At 39.9% G+C, this 21,637-nt stretch overlaps 2 protein-coding genes across 8 annotated transcripts in view; both read right to left on the bottom strand.

Moving 5' to 3' along the window:
- MYO5C (myosin VC) overlaps positions 1–13,383 on the bottom strand; it is a 36,753-nt gene extending 23,370 nt beyond the window's left edge. For 2 of the 3 annotated variants that reach the window (XM_075431603.1, XM_075431604.1), the window contains exons 1-14: positions 13,321–13,383; positions 10,132–10,242; positions 9,053–9,218; positions 8,632–8,776; positions 8,069–8,225; positions 7,377–7,520; positions 6,386–6,467; positions 5,718–5,825; positions 5,072–5,178; positions 4,182–4,447; positions 3,641–3,722; positions 3,172–3,312; positions 1,217–1,300; positions 187–321 (exon numbers count right to left, since the gene is read on the bottom strand). In XM_075431603.1, the coding sequence (XP_075287718.1) occupies positions 187–321; positions 1,217–1,300; positions 3,172–3,312; positions 3,641–3,722; positions 4,182–4,447; positions 5,072–5,178; positions 5,718–5,825; positions 6,386–6,467; positions 7,377–7,520; positions 8,069–8,225; positions 8,632–8,776; positions 9,053–9,218; positions 10,132–10,242; positions 13,321–13,347 (1,755 nt within the window). In that variant the 5' untranslated portion in view covers positions 13,348–13,383. Of the gene's footprint in view, positions 1–186; positions 322–1,216; positions 1,301–1,936; positions 2,063–3,171; positions 3,313–3,640; positions 3,723–4,181; positions 4,448–5,071; positions 5,179–5,717; positions 5,826–6,385; positions 6,468–7,376; positions 7,521–8,068; positions 8,226–8,631; positions 8,777–9,052; positions 9,219–10,131; positions 10,243–13,320 lie in introns of all 3 variants that reach the window. The other variant, XM_075431605.1, reaches the window with a different exon arrangement.
- Positions 13,384–14,088: 705 nt separating this feature from the next.
- The window catches only part of MYO5A (myosin VA), a 106,063-nt gene continuing 98,514 nt past the window's right edge, over positions 14,089–21,637 (bottom strand). For all 5 annotated transcript variants that reach the window (XM_075431342.1, XM_075431347.1, XM_075431344.1 and 2 more), the window contains 4 exons: positions 20,766–21,048; positions 19,746–19,920; positions 18,346–18,426; positions 14,089–17,454 (listed from right to left, as the gene is read on the bottom strand). In XM_075431342.1, the coding sequence (XP_075287457.1) occupies positions 17,302–17,454; positions 18,346–18,426; positions 19,746–19,920; positions 20,766–21,048 (692 nt within the window). In that variant the 3' untranslated portion in view covers positions 14,089–17,301. The remainder of the gene's footprint in view (positions 17,455–18,345; positions 18,427–19,745; positions 19,921–20,765; positions 21,049–21,637) is intronic.

Below are 21,637 nucleotides of genomic sequence, written 5' to 3'. Positions count from 1 at the left end.
GTACCTAGCAGTCTCCTATCTATAAATCAGACACACCTGGAGCACTGCACTGGGGCTGGCTCTTGCTGCCCTGAAAACTGGAGGGTCCCCCATGAACAGTAACAGAACAGAGCACCACAGTCTCAGACTGCCCAGCACGCTTCCCTGAAAGGACGCGCGTCACAGACCAGCACGTTTTTGGAGTACCTTACTGCCAACAGTCATCCGGAGTTGTTTGTTGGGCGACTTGAGAACAGGTCTCGCAGATTTGATGTTTATAGTTGAATTGAAAGGTGAAACGGACACTGGATTGTCTTGAAAAAAATTTGCACACAGATGAAACTAAAAGTGTGGTGAAAGAATCACAATTAAACACTGCGTAACTGTAATAACATTTAAAAAAAAATTACACCTACTGTAACGTAAAATGCAAACCCCATCCATCTTAATGCTTAGGCCAGGTATTAGAGGACTTGAAACCAGATCTTTCAGGCACAAAAAAGCCATTGCAGAAACAGCTGCAACAATTCCGAGTCTATTGTGAAGCACCTCCACATTTCACAGATAAAACTCAACAGCTGTTAAGTTGGCCTGCAAAAGCTATTCCAATATAAGCAAACATGGACATAAACGCAGAACAGAGTTAAAAATAAGACCGCTTAAGGTTGTATTGTCACAGCATTTAATTTAAATTAAGAATATGTTTTTTGGTCAGATTGAGTTAGCTTCTTAACAGTAATCCTGCAGTCTCACGGCTGTAGATCTGAAAGGGACAGCACCTTCAAGCAGATGGGAAGTGGTAGGCACTTGTAAGACATTTGATGCTTCCCCTGCCCTGCTATTCTCTTAATCTTTTTTGAAGAATAAACAAAGGCAGCTGTTACTGATAAGCCATCTATCAAAGCTATATGTAATGACTATAGGAAAAAAAATAAAGATAATTGTTCAATTTCAAGGATTCCAAAATGCTATTCAAGGGAGATACGAAGAAAACAAAAAATACTAACGTAACTATCAAAGTAAAGACACATATAAAAAGAAGTTTAATACTGTCTTTTTCCATCTTGTATGTTGACGTTGAAAATGCACTTGTAGAATATTAATAAAAATTAAAACTAATTGATTCAACCTATTTAAAAAATCTTTTTATCAGAACAAATGTTTTAAAAGCAGATCTGAATGAATTCCAGTAAAATCAGGTATTCAGAAAATTAATCATTACTGATTGTTCACAAACCTTGCTCTCTTTCAAGATTTCAATCAATACTTCATGTACAGTATCTCTGTTTTTTTCCAGAAATCCTTCACATTTATATTCCACCTGTGCAAACGGGTGAAATCATTAACTTTTCAGCAATACGTGAACAGTTAGCAAACCAGTAATTTTTATTTTCTAAGCTGTAGTGGCCAACAGGTCTTCATTAGTCTTATACATGATGGCTGAAGCACTACTTTCACCAGTTTCATTACAGCAAGCATACATACATGCATACTGCAAATTCAGAAGCAGGACAAATTGTCAGAATCCACCATGAACTGCAACTTCCTTCTGCCTTCATTACGAATTTCTTTCCTCCTCTCTTCATTATTCTACAATTTCAAATCAAAATACCAAAAAAGGAACACTACCTTTGAAATGCAAATAACTGAGATCATAACGTGTATGGACTACAATCTTAACTATTTTATTTATACATTGCACTCTTTTTCTGCCTATTTATCTTAATGATTTATTTTTATATTCTCAAATTCATTACCTCAAGCACTTCTTCTGTTTAAATGGCATGTTATGGGCAGTATTACCAATAAATAAATAGTACTATGTATTGAAGACAGATTTTACAGAAGTTCCAAACAAGTGTAGTTAATATTTCCTCTATTTCCTAAATTTGTTTCTTTTCTGAATGAGCTACTGCTAGAAACAGGGTGAAATAATACTGGGTTGCTTACACTCTACCTTATCAGCAAAGTGTTGAACGATGAAAGATGTGTTTGACATCCTCGGCTTTTCAAAGAGAGCATTTTTATTGACAAAATTATTATATAGCTTTTGAAGCCAGTTTTCATCTGTTCCATGAGGTAGCTGTAAAAATGAGAGGGGCAATCTCTTTAACACAACTCTGCTGGACTTAACAACTACAAAACTCCTTACTATCTATAAATCCTGTCCGAATCATGCATCGTCAGTGAGTTATGAGGCCTAATAACAACTGGTTTTTGTCTTGTCAGAACAGCTAGTGGCTCCCTGCAGCAAATCATTTTAAGAAAGAAGATCATATTACTGCTAATTAGAGTTAATTCTCTGATGAGTCATAAACCATTTTGTCCTGAGAGGATGTTACCTGCAATCAGGGACAATCTGATCCCTGAGAATGCTAATGGGCAGAATAACAGATAAGCTGACGAGTTAGGGAACATTCCCTAATTTTTCCCATGTTACTCCACTGTTTGGATTCTGAGAAGTACAACTTGCCAGTATCACCAAAGCACTTTTTAGAGACCATTTTAAGAGGACTCACCTTTCCCTGCCCTGTTCTTCACTGACAAAGCTACTTCAATAGGTTCGGAAGCCTAAGGGAACTACATATACGTAGAAGAAAAAAATGCAGATTCAGGAATTGCTACAGTCAGGAGAGAAGCACAGAGAAAAAAAACAGTAAAACTAAAGAAGAAAAAGCAAAGATGTAGGTTTGGTGCATTCAACAAGAACTTACAAAAAAGGAAAGGAAGATTGGGGTTTTTTGTACCAAAATTAGTGATTCGTGGAATAACTGAATTGTAGAAATACTGGTGGAGATGACCCCTGGAGACTGGGTAGTCCAAACTCCTGCTCAGAGCAAGACTACCACCAGCACTAGATAAAGCTTCCATTTGAACTCAAATCCGGTAAGTGCCTCAGGATGCGGATCCCACTGCACCTCTCCTTAACCTGTTCTAGTACTGCACTACCCTCAAAGTACAGAAATCTAGTTGCTGGGTTAGATTCTAGGTAAGAATCTAGTTTTAGGTTCTTAATTTTATAAGATAAAAATAGACTTAAGTGGCTTACAAGAAAAATTACCAAAAAGAGAGGGCAAGCATTAATGTTCTTTTCATGAGGAAAAAGCTCTACTTCCCAGCTGAAAGGAAGAGAACATGGATTAACCCATAAGCTTTTTTGTAAGCTCAAAAATATAAAAAAATTTAAATTACCAAGCACTCTTCATCCAGAAGTTCTAAAATTCCCATTTTAGCTTCAATAAGGTCAATGACAGGCTGGTTGTCATAGAAGTCTATTAAAGTCCATGGGATATCCTCCTTCATATATTCTTCTTGTTCAAGTTTAAAGACATGCTAGATACATTAAAATTATGAAAATGTAAGGTTATAATTAAGGAAGCAAATATATACAATGTGTGCACGTGTGTGATTGTATATATAAGAAAAAAATTATGTATTTTGTAGTATAGTATACATCTGTCTTGTAAGAAAATAAACTCAGAAATTATAATTTATAAACACTTGTGTATGTATATATATATAAAAAACATTTTTATCTATTACTGGATAGCCATGATCCAGAAATATCCATTACTCCAATACATTTCCTAATATCCATCACTGATAATTTTAAAACTGAAGCAAAATAAGATAAAGAACTATAACAAATAAATGAACATACCAGGTTAAATTGCTGCTGCAGTTTTTCATTAGCATAATTGATGCAAAATTGTTCAAAACTGTTCACATCAAACGTTTCAAAACTGAAACACATGACAAATAAGAAGAAAAATAAGTTGATGCAACAGTATTGGGAAGAAAACATTCACCTTGATATTTCAATATAAATGGTAGTATCCCTGTACGACTTTGGAGCTATCCTAATATTTGTAAGAAAATTAAATAGCTGTAAGACTAACGAAGATGCTAAGGCATTTCAAAACCTCCCTAGAAGTTGAGACACAACAGAACTAAAAAAATCCAGACTTAAATCTAAAAGTATCATATCAAAAGTTAAATTTAAACCTCATTCACAAAAAACACTAATATTTATGCTTGCCGGACATTTCCACTACTCTGGATGCTACAGAACTTGCATGACTGACCTTTTAGCTAAATAAACCCCTCCAAATTCATCAGCAGCACAAATAGAAAAGTGCCTCTTCTCAACTCCAAAGAAAAGCCACAACTTTAAGCAAATTTGTTTCCAGAAACATTCTTACCCATAAATGTCCAAAACACCAATAAAAGTATGTTGTTTGCCAGGGAACTGCAAAGCTTGGTTAATTCTCTCCACAATAAAGTCAAATAAATGAGAATAGATCTTCTTCGCCAGAGCATCCCTTGCATTAACAGCCTGAGCTCTTGTCATTGGCTTTATCACAGTCTCTGAGGTAGTGATAATCTTCCGGTGGCACAACCATTGTGCCATTTTGTCACAGTTTAAATCCAGCAGTTCACAGAATATACTGAGATGTTTATCTTCCAGCTTTAAAGAAGATAAATAAATATTATTAGAGTACATTTAACAACTTTAACTGTTGTCCAGACAGCAAAATCCTGGCACCACTGACATCAAACTATGACCTATTTTTTAGACAAGGGGCTCTGTTCACTTCTTTGTCTGACAAAATACCAAGCAAGTAATACTGGATAGAGTTCCTGATATAGGAGAGAAAAAACTTAGATTGGATGAGAGGCTTTGGATCAAGACATTGAATGAAAAAGTTACTTTAGTCTATGTTTAGGTGTCCTTGCTTTTTAGACTTGCATAACCTGTTGGGACACATTCTGAGCAGCTCTGACTATGCTGTTTCCCATGTGCTGCAGATAGTCCCAAATGGCTTTTCCAACAGCTGTGGATCAACCAGGTATGTGGTTCTCTTAGTCACATCTTGCCTTTTGTTCAGACTTTCTGAACCTGGGCACAAAAAGGGATTTGCATAAACACTCGCTGTGATTCTGTACAGATGAAGTCGGAGAAAACTCTCAAGTGTAGTACACCAGATTACATGCCACTCTGAGCCCCAGATATGAGAAAAACTATTGCTAAAGGACTTTTGGCATAGAATATAAAACAAAATGCTGGTATGTGAATGAGCTACTTCCTTACACTGATGGATGATCTTTCGTCTCCAGCAGCCGCTATTTCCACGTTGCCTAAGTGTAGGATTGCTGCCAGCATTTTAAAAATGTCCATCTGAAAATCCCCCTTCAGACCTAAAAAAACAATTCTCGATTATTTTAAATACTCAGAAACAGTACAATTAATTAAATAGCACAATGCTGCATTACTTGCTTTGCTTTGTAGCCAAGAATTGTACAGCATCTCTGCAGTCTACCTTGCAAAGCTTTGGTTCTGCCTACTTTCCGCCTGTCTGATCCGATGAGAGATTAGACATAAATTCCTGTACCTCCTCAAGTGCCAGCTCAAGTCTGATTTGGCTTTCACATAAGCCATAGAGGGGCAAAGAAGCTTCCAATTCCACCTCTGCCACAGCATGTTAGCTTTGGGGCCAAGAAGACTCCAGCCCTTAGTGATTTTGACCATTAACAATGAACACCAGTTGCTAACAGCCATCTGCTCTTGCCTAGCACTTTTAAAACAGACCAACAGTGCAATGGATAAGCTATGAAAGAAATTGTTCTATTATTATTTGCTACTGAAGTTTTGGACATTCCAGAAACAATCTGCCTTTGCCCACTTCAGAAAAAAAAAATTTTTTAAAACTATTTAAGAGGTATTCCCAAGGATTTACCCAGTAAGGCAAATGTCTTCTGAGTCTCCACCATATTTGCTCTGTCATCAACTCCTTCTATTAGTGTCGTGCCACCCATTCTTGTGTAGTTAAATTGTTCTGCGCTTCCTACAAATAAGAAGTAAAACTTGTAATGCTGGAAAATTCAGGACTGGGGATAGTCACTTGTTAAAGACTTGTAACACCAGAAAATAAAGTATGCTGTCAGATGACAGCTCTTCAGCAATGAGCTGGTGGTCCTCTTTTTCTGAGAGAAATCCATGCACCCAACTCATTTAAGCCGACACAAATTAGTATTCGTAATTCCTAGCGGTCTTAATAGTTGATCTAACAAACAAACAGGAATGAGTAAAACATACACCTGCGGTTTGCTACTCCCAGGTGGCATTAAAACTTCTCCGCAGATAAATGAATCAAGCCCCTAAACTGCCATTATGGCATTTTCAAAGACAGTTAGATACTCGATCATGTGCTATTCAAGTTACTAGGGATTTGTTACCAACTTCAATACAAGCAGGATTAATAGCCAAGTGACTTAAAAATGCAAGTCCCATTGTAAGTCTGTGAGATTTAAGCTATAAAGCACTTAAGATTCTAGCATTTGAAAATCCAGTCTTCAAAACACTGCACTGCAAAAATGAAGATTATGTTGTTTTCTTGAGACCTACCCAACCGAAGATGCTCAAACTCAGGTTGCCTAGCAGATGCACACAACTGATAAAATATATGGTAGTTTCTCTCATTCTCTGACTGTAAATTAAAGCAAAGAATACCATTACAGAAAGAAAAAACAAACAAACAGAAAAACATTCAATATTCAACACTACTGTAAAGAGATAATGATACTTGAAGGCTAAATACCGCTGCAACATAGTTTGGCAAAGAAATTGCCCAATATTAAAATGGCACATCTTAGACTTCAACCAGACCTCTGAAAGTAATAAATTCAAGTATACTCTATTTCCGTTACTGATACGCTTAGGTTTTTCCCCAAGGCTGTTACTCTAGTAACTATTTCAACCTGAACAACCATCTACCAGTAAGAACTGACAAATACTGTAACGAACAACTGTGTAAGAGCGCCAGCTGAAACACTGCCCCATGGTAACTCAGAAAACTCTCTATTTCCAAACCATCCTTCAGGCAGAAGATATACAGAACTATGTTTCATAGTACTTCAAAAAAGTGACAATACTACTAAAAACAAAAACTTTGCAAAAATAGTTTAACAAAATAAATGCTTTCTTTTAATAGATTGTCACAATTATGCTCTGACAGTGTAATGAGTCACCTGCAGTAAGCCCTGGACCTTATAAATTTTCAGCCAGTTTTTACCAAGACTTCCTCTGCCCTATACACACTGTTCCTTTCCAGATACAATTGGCACTTGTTACTGTTTTGACTGAAAGTCACAGATTTCTCAAATACTTCTTGCACTTATCTCAGGGAATTGTCCCTGAGATACATCCTCCACTTCATACAAGGAAGAACATGCCATGCATTAGTTTCTTATTGTAAATAAGATTAGCTCCTATTAAAAAATAAACCAAATGCTGATTAGATATAGTACTCAAAACTTCACATAAAATTTTATATGAAACTAGTAAAGGACAGTACATTAGTAGCTATACCGACATCGACTGGTTTTATTTTACCCACCTGAAAGACAACTCTAGATTTCTCAAGCAGGTATGTTCTCATGTTAGCTCCAATGATTTGGTATCTCTGATCAAAACTGATTTCAGTGTATTTTCCAAATCGACTGCTATTATCATTCCGTGTGGTTTTTGCATTGCCAATAGCCTACAATAATTACAAACTTTTAGAATGTTTTACTTGCATCTTTCATAAGAATAACTTTGTTAAAACATGACTCAGCTACAAGTTCCTAAAATCAAAGGTGCTCAAGGATCAATCTCAGCCCTGAGCTGCGAGATTTAAATTTTGAGGCCCAATTTGAAGGTAAGCCTCAAGTTAAACAGTGTAACACTACAAAAACTGAGAATTAGGAAAGTAAGTTTTCCCGTGTTAAGGAACCTTAACCAGTTTCTAACCCAATTAATAAAACCAAACAAACAACTTTTTCAGTATTGTTTACTCATCTTCTAATTAACAGGATGTGATCAGATAAAAGTCTGGAGGCAAACTAGCGCCTCCAAAGGGCCATCAGTAAATGAGGCAGAACCTGGGGGTTCCTGAAGCTGACTACCTCTTTCCATCGGCAACATTCAGAGGCTAAACTTCTAATTTAGATATCTAACTCCGGCAGCTAAATGAACAAAGATTCCCAGCAGCTGTCCGAATTCTTTCCTTGATGAGTACGGACTCGACAGATACTCTCTGATATTTACCTCGGTTATTGGATTGGATGCCAACACTTTATCCTCCACATGTGCATTGCTGCTTGACTTACTTACAGTGGCAAAGTATCTCATAGTATATCTTGCAGAGACAGTCTTTCCAGCTCCTGATTCTCCACTGACAATAATAGACTGATTTTTGTTATTTCTAAAACCAAATAATCAGACAACTTAAATCAGACATGTCTAAAATGCGTGTATAAATGCAAGAATTATATATATGAAACAAATGTATGAAAACACAGCTCTGGTCAACTCTCATATCAGTTCCATCTTTCACCTGTTCTTCTCTTACTCCTCTTCAGTTGTAACCTCTAGGCTGATGTCCTTGCTGTTCACTCAGCTAAGACAGTATTTCGCCCCTCATCAAGAATGAAAATAGTTACGAGTTCTAGAAATTCCTCAGTTGGTTAAGGAAGTACTCCTCCTCTAGTTACATTAACCATTCAAAGGTATTCTTAATAGCCAATGGCACATACACAGTTAAATTAAATTAATACTGACTGCCACTAGACTTCAAGCGTTATTTATGGACATTAAGCCACATACTGAACCTTGCCATTTGCTTGTATGCCTCTTCTGCCACAGCAAATATATGTGGATCCATGTCCCCCATGTTTTGCCCACTGTATGCATGGATAATAGCATCTCCGTATATCGGCAACTGTTTATAGGGGTTTATTGCAACCAAAATTATTCCTACAACCCAGTGTACAAAACAAAAACAAAACATGGGTTAGTTCAATGAAACACCGGTTTTTGGCAACCACAGTTACACTGATACAAAGTAGCAATATTTTCTAAACTGAGTAGGACACCCTGATCAACAAACAAGTCTCTGCCCATGCAAAAATTAGTTAACTTGAATGAGTTAAAATACACTTGAGGAAAGCATTACTCATACCATATTGCAAACTAAACCAAGATTATTTTTTTTAAGAATTTTTCTTAAACCCTGCATTTTACTTTGCTTACCACTATAGGTGTAGATAAGCTTAGACTCCACAAAACGAACTTTAAGATTGTGCAGAACAGCTGGTTCATGGAGATAACTAAGTGCAGTGAGATCATTTTCACCAACAAGTATGTCAGGATTTCGTAGAGGTGGCAAAGCAGCTGGATCGACAGGGTAATTCAGTGCCTGTCAACAAAAATGACTTGAAATATCAGAAAATGCATTACCTTTGCATAAACACACGTTGATCTTCTATCTTTACACAAAGTTACGGGGTTGATGGAGCCCTGTCTGATCTTGTATTTCATCAATTCCATATATCCACTGAACTTGGGGGACTTGAAGATCACGAAAGTAAGATGGAGCTCTTCGTTGTTTATTAAAAAGAAAGCTACATTCTCTTTATTTACCATATTTTTAATTGAAATCTGTAAAAATGGGGAATGTGTTGAGTGCTCTAAACACGTGCATATTTCCAAGTACAGGTGTAAACTGCAGACCAGCTGCAACTGAATGAAAGTAAACACCTGGTCAGAACTCTCAGTTCTGAAAGTACCCTTACTTGCAAGCCTTCTGTTTTCTTTACACAAAGTTTAAAAATCACTTCTGTTTCTTTCAACAAATCCATTTAATCATACATTTAATACTTGTCTTTACACAACAGGAATGCAGAAATACAGAAAAACTGTTTTCAAAAGATTAAACCTGTAAAGAACTCAGATACTAAAATTAACAGATGTTACATAAAGCAACAACTTTTAGGAAAAAAAGCAACAGCCAGCTCTGCAAGAGATAACTACGCCTGCCTTGCACTTCTGATTTACTTCAACTTAAGATGAGCTCAAGTGCTTGTTTCAAAAGCAGTGATCTGAGGTATGCGTTCAATACTAATGTTACTAATGTAGAACTGCACTCTTCATATTTTTGGTAACAGCTGTTTACTGAACAAATTCCAATGATGTGATAAAACTCCGGTCACTGCAGGGTTAGCATAAAAGAAAATATGGACGAGTCATTTAGGTCCCGTCATGGCGAGTCCTATGTTTCTACACAAACACATCTCGGCAGAACCCACAATAATTAAGGCTTTTCTCCTTACAGTTCCATCTTCTAATTGCACATGGAGAAAATGGTCTCCAGCTTTGTAGTTTTTTGTGATTTCTGCAGACTGCCAAACTTCTTCATTATCAGGGATCCAAACCCTATTGTACTACAATAGAAAAACAAGATAATAGTTAGCTTAGCTATTATCATAACATCAGACTAGCATAAAAAGACAGTTTTCAAAACTCAAGTGCAACCTAAAAGCTGAACTAGATGCCAGGACTTTTGGGGATTATTCTTATCTCTGACCCTTTCAGCAGGCTGTATTTTTGTGCTTTAGTTATTCTTCATGAAAGACAAAAATGAGAGCAGACTCAATCCCAGACACGCTTGCTCTGCTCCTGTTCAGTGTGAAGCCTGCAGAACACCACAGCATGCAGGAAGGTGAATGAGGGCCCGACTGCTGCCAGGCTTTTCAAACCCTCTAACGCTGAACAAAGAGAATAAAACACACTTAAGGCAGAGCCCTGATTTCTAGGGGATTTCAAGTGAGCAAACACCAGAGAAAGCATCTTGTTTACCAGAATTCAGACAATCGCTTCCCTGAATTCAAATCTAGGATACTGAACTCAGCAAGCATTTTGCCATCGGCACAGATGTACATGCCAGAAAGGCTCTGCACAGCTACCTTGCTTTTAACGGGGCTGAAGCAACCTCCAGACAATACCTTCCCCTGTCCCAGGGTGAACTTCAAAGAGTACTGGCAGGTGTTTTTCTTCACAAGCCATCAGCTGGCTTAGCTGAGCTCAGTCCCAGTAACGTACTTTAGCTCCGTCTCAGGAAGCAAACACCCTTCCTAAAAACACTTATTTCCAATGGAAGCAGACGAATTGTAACTTTCTTTTAGGTACTTGAAGAATCGAGACAACAGAGTCACCACCAGACTTCCGAAGCATAAACGTTTGAATGTAATTTATGCTGTTCAAGCCATCCCATTTCCTATGCTGAAATTTAAACACTGAAGCACCAGCAACATCTTCAAATGCTCTGCCCTCCTGGAAGCTACAGGAAACACCCCAGAAGCCACAGGAAACAGCATTCCTCAACAGGACGTAACACAGCTGGCAGCCTCCGTAAGTCAGGAATTTCTCCGCTGATGTGGAGTACGTTCTTCTCATCCTGCCAGGGTTTAACAAAGTGGCAGCACCCCTAAAAGCCTCCCTAATGCATCAGCTATGCACTGAAACTGGGTTTAGTATCACTGAAATCACTTCTGTTCAGGGACTCACGGTTTGAGGTCACTTCTGACACATCACCATCTTTCTTAAACCTTGGTGCGAATTATCTTTTTATACCTTATAGCGTGTATCTCAGCTGGCAATGAAGATAACATCGAAGACTATATTTAGATGTAAGGAGAGGACAGCAATGTCAGAAAAAAAGCCTGAAAATCACTAGTATGTGCTAATACCCAGTTTCTTATGGGTCACCTCTCCTCCAGTTTGTGGTAAAGTAACGTCAGAGAGTGCAGAACCATTCAGTCCCCACCTGCACAAGCAACCATGCCGCATAATCTTTGTCCATCATCTTTCTGTTTTGATAGCCAGAACCCTTCATTTAATTCCCCCACCCCAGCTGTATTCACTGTCAGTTTAAACCAACTGTGTTTAAATAAATCTGTGAGAACTGCTGCAGCTGCTTGCTTGAAAAATTAACGTCAGTCAAGGATTTCATGAAGTGTTAAGTGTACTCACGGATACCCTGGGGACTCACCTACCTTCTCATTTTGGTGTCGCAACTGTTGGTTTTGACAGAAATGACTTTTTTCCTCTCTAATTTGGAGGAAGCCCTGGAAGCTCCAGCAGATCCTCAGGATGTGAGGGTTTGCACCCCAAGAATCCCAGAGAGCACACTGCCAGCGGCGGGTGCCCAGAGCTCCCTACAAACTGCACTGTACCTCAACAGCAGCTTTCTCAGCTCCGACTCCGGGGGATCAACACCAAACGGTGTGGGGCAAGAGGGACATGTCCTGCAAGTGGGCTTGGGTTGCCCAGTGACCCCCCCAGCAGAGTTTCCAGCACCTCTGAGGATGGAGATTGACCTTTCTGGGCAACCACACTCCAACCTGGCGTGCATGTCGGGTGACGAAAGCTAATCGAAACCTCAGCCGCTTTCACGATACCTCTTTGCTGACGCCTTCAGCCTGATGGAATTTCTTCATGCAATATCAAAAATCACAAAGTCCTTTTCTCAACAAACCCAAACCACGATGATGACAATGTTTTCAGCTATCCGACCAAAGGGAGAAGAACCCAGCTTCACAGATATCTGTTTGATGGGCAAATGAAGGGCACGGCTAAACGAAACCAGTTTGAACTTTGCTTTTCCCAGGTGTATCTAAGTATAGATTGACTTCTGTGTCATTCCTACATCACACCGATCTCCTGGCTTATAAAAAACACTTATCTACTCACAGCTGTTAAACTGAAACCTTTCTTCGCTGTTATTCTACGTGAGTCAAGAACACCACCAAACAGCCTCAGGGGCACACAGCGTGCTCCCATGTAGGAAAGCGAACTGTGGGAGGTCCCGGACAAGAAAGGGAGGAAAAAAAGCATGTGGTGAAAGTACTGATTCCTCAGCAAAGGTCCCAGGAGCCTCCACTGGCAAAGGCACCCAGCCTAGTTCTGTCCGCTCCTCGAACCCTGCCTCGCAAGTAAACACAAGGGAGTTTGCTCCTTGTCGTATCGGGTTACACCGCGCTCCTTCCCCCCTTTCCCTGCCTCACACCACTCCCGACTAAAAAACCCCGTCTGTTCCTCCAGCTGCTCGGTGCGGTGCTGACAGCCAACGAGTGAACCCCGGGCAGCGCGGGGCTAAGGCGGGGTTACCGCGGCGGGGAGGCCGCGACGCGCTGCCCAGCGCGGGCTGGCAGGCACGCCGGGGCCCCGCGCCCCACGCTCGGAGCTGAAGGGTTCTCTCGCAAGACCGACGTGTTCTCCCGCGCTGGCCTGGGACCTTCCAGCCGCTCCGGCGAGCTCCAGCCCAGCCGCCCGGTACCGGCGCCGCGCCCTCGCCCGCGGCGGGCTCGTTCCTCCCGCCGGGCCGCACCGCCAGCGCCGAGAGCCCGAGCAGCGCACGGCCGCTGCGGCGAGCGCGGCGGGACCGGCCCGCCCGCCCCCGCCTCCTCCTTCCCCGCCACGGCGGCCCGGTGCCCGCCGGGGCCGCTCCCCGCCCCGCTCACCCGGGTGTAGAGCTCGGCCAGCGCCATGGGGCAGAGCCGCCGCCGCTCCGGGCCGCCCGCGGGCAGAGACGTGGTGCGGGCGGTCCCGCAGCGGGCAGCTGGCCGCGGCCCGCCCCCGGCCACCGCCCCCGAGGCGCGGGGGAGCGGCGCGGCCCGGATCCGGGGCCCGTGTCCCGTCCCCCCCGCCCCGGACGCGGTCCTTCCCGCGGGGAGGGAGGCGGCTCCCCGCCCGGAGCGGGCACTGCTAGCGCGGGCAGCGCGGGCGCCATCTCCGCGCCCCGACGAGGGGGGGCAGGGGGCCCAGCTACCGCAGGCGGGCGCAGGCCGTGAAGCCATCCCGGCAGCGCCGGGCTCACGGCTGCACCTGCGGGATCCGCGATAGTGGCCGTGCCGGCGGCCGAGGGCTCCCCAGCGGAGCCGCTCCCGACCGAGCGGGGAGAAGCAACGGGGTGCTTGGGCAGGCGGGTGCGTGCCCAGAGGCTCACTGGCCCTGCCCGCCGGCCCGGCACCAAGAGTCCTCAGGGCACAGAACGCAATGCTGTCCAAATCTTAAATTCTTATTTCAGTAACAGTTAATGTTTGGTGACAAAATACCCTCTCAGAACCCTCTCTCGCACGCCCCGCCGCTGGGGCACGCCGTCGGTCCCTGGGTGTGCGGGCAGTCCCGGGGCAGGGCAGGGAACGCGTCATCGCCTGCGGCTGTACCCGCACAAGGTTCGCGAACACCCAGCCAACCAAGCCAGCAAACATAAAAATCCGAAGCAAATCTTACAGTTGTATTTTTATTTGGACGTTTTCCAGTGATAGCTATCAGGCTACAGTTTTTATGATGCATACATTTACTAAGTACAACATCAGACACTACAACAGATCAGAGCTCACGCCATTCTGACAAGGTTTTGGTTTTCATCTACATACTATAGTGGCATCGAGTGAAAACCTGTGTTTAAAGGCTTTTATTATATGACGTATCAGCATCTTAAAAAATTCCAAGTGTTCGCTCATAGTTTTTGTATGCTATTTGAAATGTGTTCAGTTTAAATCACAAATTACACAGACCCTCAAATTGCAAATGCTGGTGTTTCCAAGTTGAGAACAAATGTTATTGGGTATCAATCCACTGTTCTACACTGAAGTTTATCCTGTTTTTGCCCTGTGATAGATAGGTTAATCGCATTTAACAGACTGGAGCATTTTCACATTCCATCCCAGACTGAAGTCTGAGAAGCAGTTTTTCAAAATTTGGATAGAAGACTGTGTCCTAAACATCAGAATAAATCACTGGAATAATAATACACCAAACTGAATGAGGTAATTATTGTGCAAAATCTCTAGAATAACTGTATATCATTCTAAGGGGTCATTGACAAGTATTTTTCCAGCATCCGATCAAATCTATCATAGCAATAGATAATAAATTAAAATATAAAAGATATGTCCACATTAAAAGAGCATAACAATGATTCAAAGGAAAAAAAAGTTGTTAAAATAATTCTGCATTATATTTCATGGTTAAAGAGATATTAGCCCTAAGGTGAAAGATACATTATACACTGACACTAAAATTTTACTTCTGAAAAGTGCATGTAAAATACTGCCATGTAAATATTAGATGAATTACCAATTACACATCTATTCCAACTTAAAAATATTTTCCTTTAAAACATGTCAAGCAGCATATACTTTTAATGTGATACAAAAGTAATACCAGTCAAACCACTGAGTTTAAGGATCATACCTATACATTACTAAACACTACTTTTTTTTAAGGAAACAAGATACTATAAGGCTTTTTACAGGTAAACAAACTTTAAAAATAAACAAAAATACATTTAGGCATACATTTTAATACACTAATGCTTAAGTAGTGGATACCTTTCCTGATCTACAGTATGAACGTACTGTAATGCCAATTGTTTGGTTTTCAATAGGAAAAAAAATTTGTAGGTCAGCATGTTCTTGGGTATTCTCTTTCCTAACCTCGTTACTGGATGTGAAGGCTTTCCCATTACATTCTCACAAGTACAGTACCCCTCACAGACTGAAAACTGCACTATACCTTATTTGGAGCCACCTAACAGTAGCCATAGTTTCAGAAATCAAGTAGCATTTGAAAAAGAGTGTTTGGTATATATACCATGCACAGGAAAACAATCTACATCATTTAGCAAAGACCATTCAAAACATTTATGCAATGCAGTATTAGGTTCTTGAAAGTGCTGGCATCATCCAGCAAACATAATACGGGGCATCCCCATTTGAAAATAAGATGACACGAGCATCTTAAGATGATAGTGAGAAAGTTTAAGTTGCCTTTACTACCAATTTCAGCAACTGTACAAACAGCATGTCTACCTCTCAAGCAAAACATAACTGAAATGTTTCAGTCTGCTTAACAGCAAATTTATTTCTGTGAGTTTGTAGGCAAACAGATTAGTACCAAATAGTCTAATAGTGTACCTCTAGATTATTTCTCAATATTTTAAAAGAAATTAATGTTAATGATAAGTTGCTAATTATTATAATACATTAAAAATATTGCACAATGCAACTGAGCAATGTGTGGCTTTTTTTTTACATGTGTATTTATTTGAGCCATACACCACCAACTACCTGTTTTAAAGTTCAGAATTGGAACCTTAAGCAAGGCTTCTGAGCTTACATTGCACATTGTGAAATGTGAATTCTATATAGCAGATCCAAGATGTGTGAGACAGAAAAATCTTTCCAGTAAGATGTGCAATATCCAAAATAACTCAGTTTCTCATTATGCATTCTGGATCTCCAACCATTAAGTCAGTATCAATCATAGTCAAATGACAGCATCATGTCAAAACCTACTTAACATTCTTGTTAGTCAACCTTTCAAAGAATGAGAGCCTTGGGCTACTGCAGAAATTTTCTGTTAAAGTTTTTCCACTCAAATTCCAGTATGAAAGAATACTTTTTTCTTTTTTTTCTAAGTGGCAACAAAACAAAAGAGATTATACTCAAAATACACACAGTTATCTCTGGGGTCTACAAACAAAGAAGAACATTAGACAGACTACAAAATCTAAATAAATACTAAAATAATTATTGACTTCTGATAATTTGCTTCCAAGATTCTGTATTTTTAGCTAACTACTTTTAAAAAGAACTAAACATGTAATTTCCAGTGTGCTACTTGTGCTTGGTTACCATTTTCCTCTACAGGTGTTCTTTGACACCATTTGCAAAAATCCAGTTTAAATAACAGACTGCATCGGACTGTAAATAAGGTTGAGAACAAAAAATGAAATACCTTATTTTTAGTGCTTAGTATGATACTGTCATACATTTAAAAGAACACAATATGCAGCAGCGATTTAGTATGCTTTGTAAACCACAGTACTAACAAATGAACACCTAAGTTATAGCATAGAGTGAGCTATAAGACTTATCACTAGAATTTATGTCAAATTGACATAAATAAGGAAGTAGTTTAAGAAATAATTTTATATATTGCCAGTTTGTGTTTCTCCGTTCCAGTTTTTACAATTTAAATGTAACAGGCTCCCAAGTGACTGTGTATTCTACAACAAAATGCCTTACTTTCGAGTCTTCCGTGTTCAGGACGGTGACTGTCCCTGTTGGTCCCTGCCTATGAGAAGATTACATATGGAGTTTAATTTACACTATTTAAATACGTTACTAAAGATCTAAAAATGTCTCTAGACAGCTGAAGACACACTTTTTGTCCAAGCCCGATTTCCGTATTCTGGAAATGTGTGAATCAGTGATATCCTCATAAATGCAGTGACTGAACACAAACGCACATCTTTCTATGAGCCTTCAAGTCTGTGGTGCTGTGATGTCGTTTTCCAGCTACTTTTACTACAGATCTGGGCATATATAGACTGTTTGTTCAGCAAATGTGATTTCAGTGGCTCACTATGTTGTAACGGGTGAAGATACCAGGCAACTTTTTCTCCATGTAACACTGACAGTACATCCTTGGGATCAGACACGTGATATGAAGCCCAGGCCCAAGCTAGCTGGGATCTGAATGGTTTCTAATGCCAGAGAGGATGGATTAAATGGAAAAGTAACAGGAAATATGTGTTTAGCATCCATGAGCAACTGAGGAGAGTCCTTCCTGTCTCGCAGACGCATCTGCAAAGATAAGAAAGTGATTACATTAGCACTTAGCCACTTCATTGATAATCGTCACCTTGCAAAGAGGTGGTACTGCATCTGTGCTTACAGATACACGTCTGTGTGCAGACACGCTCTATGCTAACCTGACCCGACACATTTGCAACAATTGTGCCATTAATCTGTGTTTACTTTCATCATTTTTGGTTCTGCATATCTTCCCCTTACAATGCAACCTGAAGATACTTAAGATTCCCTGCAAAAGGAAGAATTTGCCATCTATCTGGTAACTGCATCTTTTCAGTAAGTGGAATTATAGTTTTATCTCAGTTCTACCTTCCCAATCTTCCTTACCCTGCTAGCAATATAACCGGATCTCTAACAACCAGAAAGATCATCTTTGTTTCTTTTATTTTGCTCTACTGGCTGCTTTTCTTTGGGGTTCTCAAAATGTTTCATTTTCATCAATATTTATAAAACTAGAAGGGCTAAATGAAGAACTTTGGAATGAATGTAGGTCTCAGTTTTCAAAGCAGTTGGAACTTCTCATGCAGACACGGGTCTGGCAAAAGTAAATTTGCATATATAAATGTCACCACTTGAAAAGTTGGTGTGCAAGTGTGTTTACATGCATGAAGATGTATAAGCACAAAAACCTCTCACCTTCCAAAAATCTTATGCATACTGGCAGGGAAGCTAACAGTTTCAGGCAAGTCTGGAGGCAGTAAATTGTGATTGCTTAAAATTTTACAGCTGACATTACCTTTTCAACATAGCTAAACCATGGTAGCTGAAAAGCCTAGTTTACTTCAGGTTGCTGATTGTATTTCAGGACACAAGCTATTTTGGCTCATCAGAGGGTTTCTTAGAAATAGTCAAATGATTTTTGAAGAAAAGATATAGCCATACCTGTATTGTACGTATAAATGATACCAGGACTCTCTCTTCAAACTCATTAACTGGAGTATACAAATTCAGAACTTTTACAATCTGTGAAGAAGAACAACCATTCTTAGGTTCATTTACTGGTGAATCAACAGATGCATCCATTGTTATTAATAATATAGTTTTTAAATTAGCTCTTTTAAAAAGAAAATTCTTTACAAGTATTTGTTATTTTTTGCTTTATTGATTCATACAGAATTCCATCACCTGCTTAATGCTATGTTATACAACTGCCTCCTTCAGAACACATGTTAATTGGAGGGAGAAACTGAATTTCTACATGTGTGTCAAAAATATCAAACTATGGAAAAATCAGTTGATAAGTAACTGATTGTGTTCCTACACCCCCTGGAAACATGCTGTATTTCTCCCCCTACTTTTGACCCTGTAATTATGACCTTCTGTAGCTTCCATTCAAAAGAGTCTTACGACTTCACTATTTTTCAAGAGAGTGAGCTATTTCTCTGAAAATAGGGCTAAAACCACCAAAGGAAAAAACTCCATCACAAAGACTTTAAAAAATAATATGGGTTAAACTTATAAAAGGTTTTTTACATGATTCTCTTCAAAAAAACAAAAAAACACAACACTTCTTAACAAAGTTAAAATACTTGAAGCATGTGGAATTCTAACTTCTTATTTCAGTACAAAACTAACAGATTTTCCGGAAATGTGAATTGCTACATCCAAACGGCTGTATCAGTGCCACCACTAGTGCCGACACCATTGTGAAAGAAACGGAAAAATTTCTTCCTTTTCCTGACGGACATGTTCACTAATCATCAGAGATGCTTGGATCCATTTATTCCTGCACAAGCTCTATGCAAATGTAGCATGGTTAAAAAAAAAAAAAAGCACAACTTATCTGTACAAAATCTAAGCTGACGTACATTTGGTTCAGCCTTGTGAGGCCAATGGGTACAGTAACTTAACACTTTTGTTTGCAGACCCTGATACAACAGCTCTGTATGAACTGTCCATTAACTTCACTGGATACTAAGCCCAACAGCAGAAAGATCATTTCCTAGTAGCCTAGGCAGCGCTGTCTGGAGAACAGAGATGTCGTTGTGTGACGGAATCTCTACAGATTTTCACAAACTGAGAGACTACGTATAGGACTACACACTGCACAATCTATTGAGCTTCCTCTCATTTGTTCAAAACTATCCTGAACATCAGACCTCAAAAAGGTCTGGTCCTTTTTTTTACCCCTCCAACTTAATCTGTTTTAATTGTACTCATGCAAAACGAAGTAAAAAATCTTCAATCCACGTGCAACAGCAGTGCAGGCAGGCATAGCAAACACCAACAGAGCGGAGAACTGCTAAAAGAGACAGCAGAACAGACGAGGAGAGTTTGCTTACCTGGGCAGTAGTCAGTGCATTGCACATTGAACAAATGGCTTCTGCATCTTCATCTGTTTTCTTTTTTACTTGCAACAACTGTGCAGCCTGGATGAGGGGTTCCAGTGTTTCTTTAGCCCCACTATTCATCAAATTTTTATCACGTAGCCATTCTTCCAGCTGACTCACATTGTATCTGTACAAAGAAATAAGAGTATCAAGACATTAACGCTTGATTAAGGCTATTTCGAAAGCATATGCAGTTTCTCTTTCCCAGTGTTTCTTCTTTGTCCTTACATGATTTTCCTTTACACTTGTCATTTCTTGTAATTTTGTCTTCATTCCGTTTCCTTCTGATTAAGGCAAGAAATTTTGAATTTCAAACCAGTTAGAAACTATGGCCAAAGACTTCCACTAACTGGCTTTTCCCACTTGTTTCTGTTCCTAATAACTGCAGGAATGTGACGAGTATAAGAAGAAAGGGAAATAAGATTTTGACCATGCATTTGACCATACAGTGAGGCTTTTCAAGGTCACTTGAGGGACTTGGATGCCTTAGCTAAATTTCCTGGCATATGCCAGAAGGATGCATTGGACAACTGATGCCAAACGCAGGACTAGAATAAGATGGCTTTACCGCAGGATGCACCAAACTACAGTGTGGATGAACACAGCAAGTCTGCACTGTGCCGCCAGCATACAAAAACGCAGCAAGCATGTTTGCTATTCTTCTCTAAAAGTGGAGAAAGCAACTACCAACATTTCACCTACAGTTCTGATTCCTACTTGATGATGAAATACTTTTGGTTTTCTTCTACCACATTTCCTTGAAAGCCAGGCAGGATTTGGTCTAAGTTACTCAAGCTCTTTTTAACTGAACCTCATAAAATCAGTTTAACAGCATTTGCAACTGTTTGCGTGTGGAAAAATAAATATTCAAAATGTATCTGCTATTCCATGAAAATGATGTTCAGTAGTGTCAAGCGTTCACTCAGATTTCCAGCAGCACATTCAAGAAATATACAACATGAGCTCTCCCACCTTATCTGCATTCCTTTGCTCCACGAGCACATGTCCTTGCGCAGGAGAAGATTATTAAGCGTTATGGCCCCAATGATGTAGAACATCTGCTTGACAACCTGTTTGATCAGCTCCGGATCCATTCCGTGCTGACACATCACTGAATGGAAAGAGTTCAGCTGCCGAATAATGGAGTCCAAAGTGTAGGTTCCTTCATCAGCAATGCTGGATGTTCTCTTCCTCAGTCCTGTTGGTTTCACCCCTGAGACACCTTGGATAGTCTCATGCTCCAGCATTCCTGAAACTGCATTTGATTGACAACATTATTACAATGACTGAAAATTGCCAATATGCAAGCATATCATGGAAGACAGCAAAACAGTATTTACATAGAAAGAGCAGGCTGGACGTTCTGCCACCCACACTCTGGCATGATTTCCAGCAATTCTGTGTCCTGCTATGTTCTGCAAAATCTAAACTTACAGGGTTCTTAGAAAGATTCCAGCATGTGTATTTGAAAGGAAAGTCTAACTGTAGCTCAGCAAAATATTTTCTTCCTCCCATGTTCATATGAGCAGCAGAGTCAGCAAACCAAGAGCTATTCCATTCTTCTAAATGTTGTGATTGGAAAGCATAATGAAAATTTGTCTGAGAGTACTGTCTGACAAGAAAAAATAAAAGTACTTTTAATGAAAAAAAATCTCTCTGAATCTGAGTTTCATCACTGCTAGCTATTTCATTGCTAATTGCTGTCCATAATAACAACCAGCCTTTTTTCTCCACATTCATTATAATTATGAGTTCTCATGTAATTGAAGTCTAATTTTTGCATGGGATATTTCCCAGCAGACAGGGCAACAAAGATCAGACCATCCTAACAGTTTCTTCCTGTA

Source organism: Opisthocomus hoazin, chromosome 10 (genome assembly GCF_030867145.1).
Source record: "Opisthocomus hoazin isolate bOpiHoa1 chromosome 10, bOpiHoa1.hap1, whole genome shotgun sequence".
Lineage (NCBI taxonomy): Eukaryota > Metazoa > Chordata > Aves > Opisthocomiformes > Opisthocomidae > Opisthocomus > Opisthocomus hoazin.
Note: the sequence above shows the minus strand (reverse complement) of the source record. Positions and strands in the feature narration are given on the sequence as shown.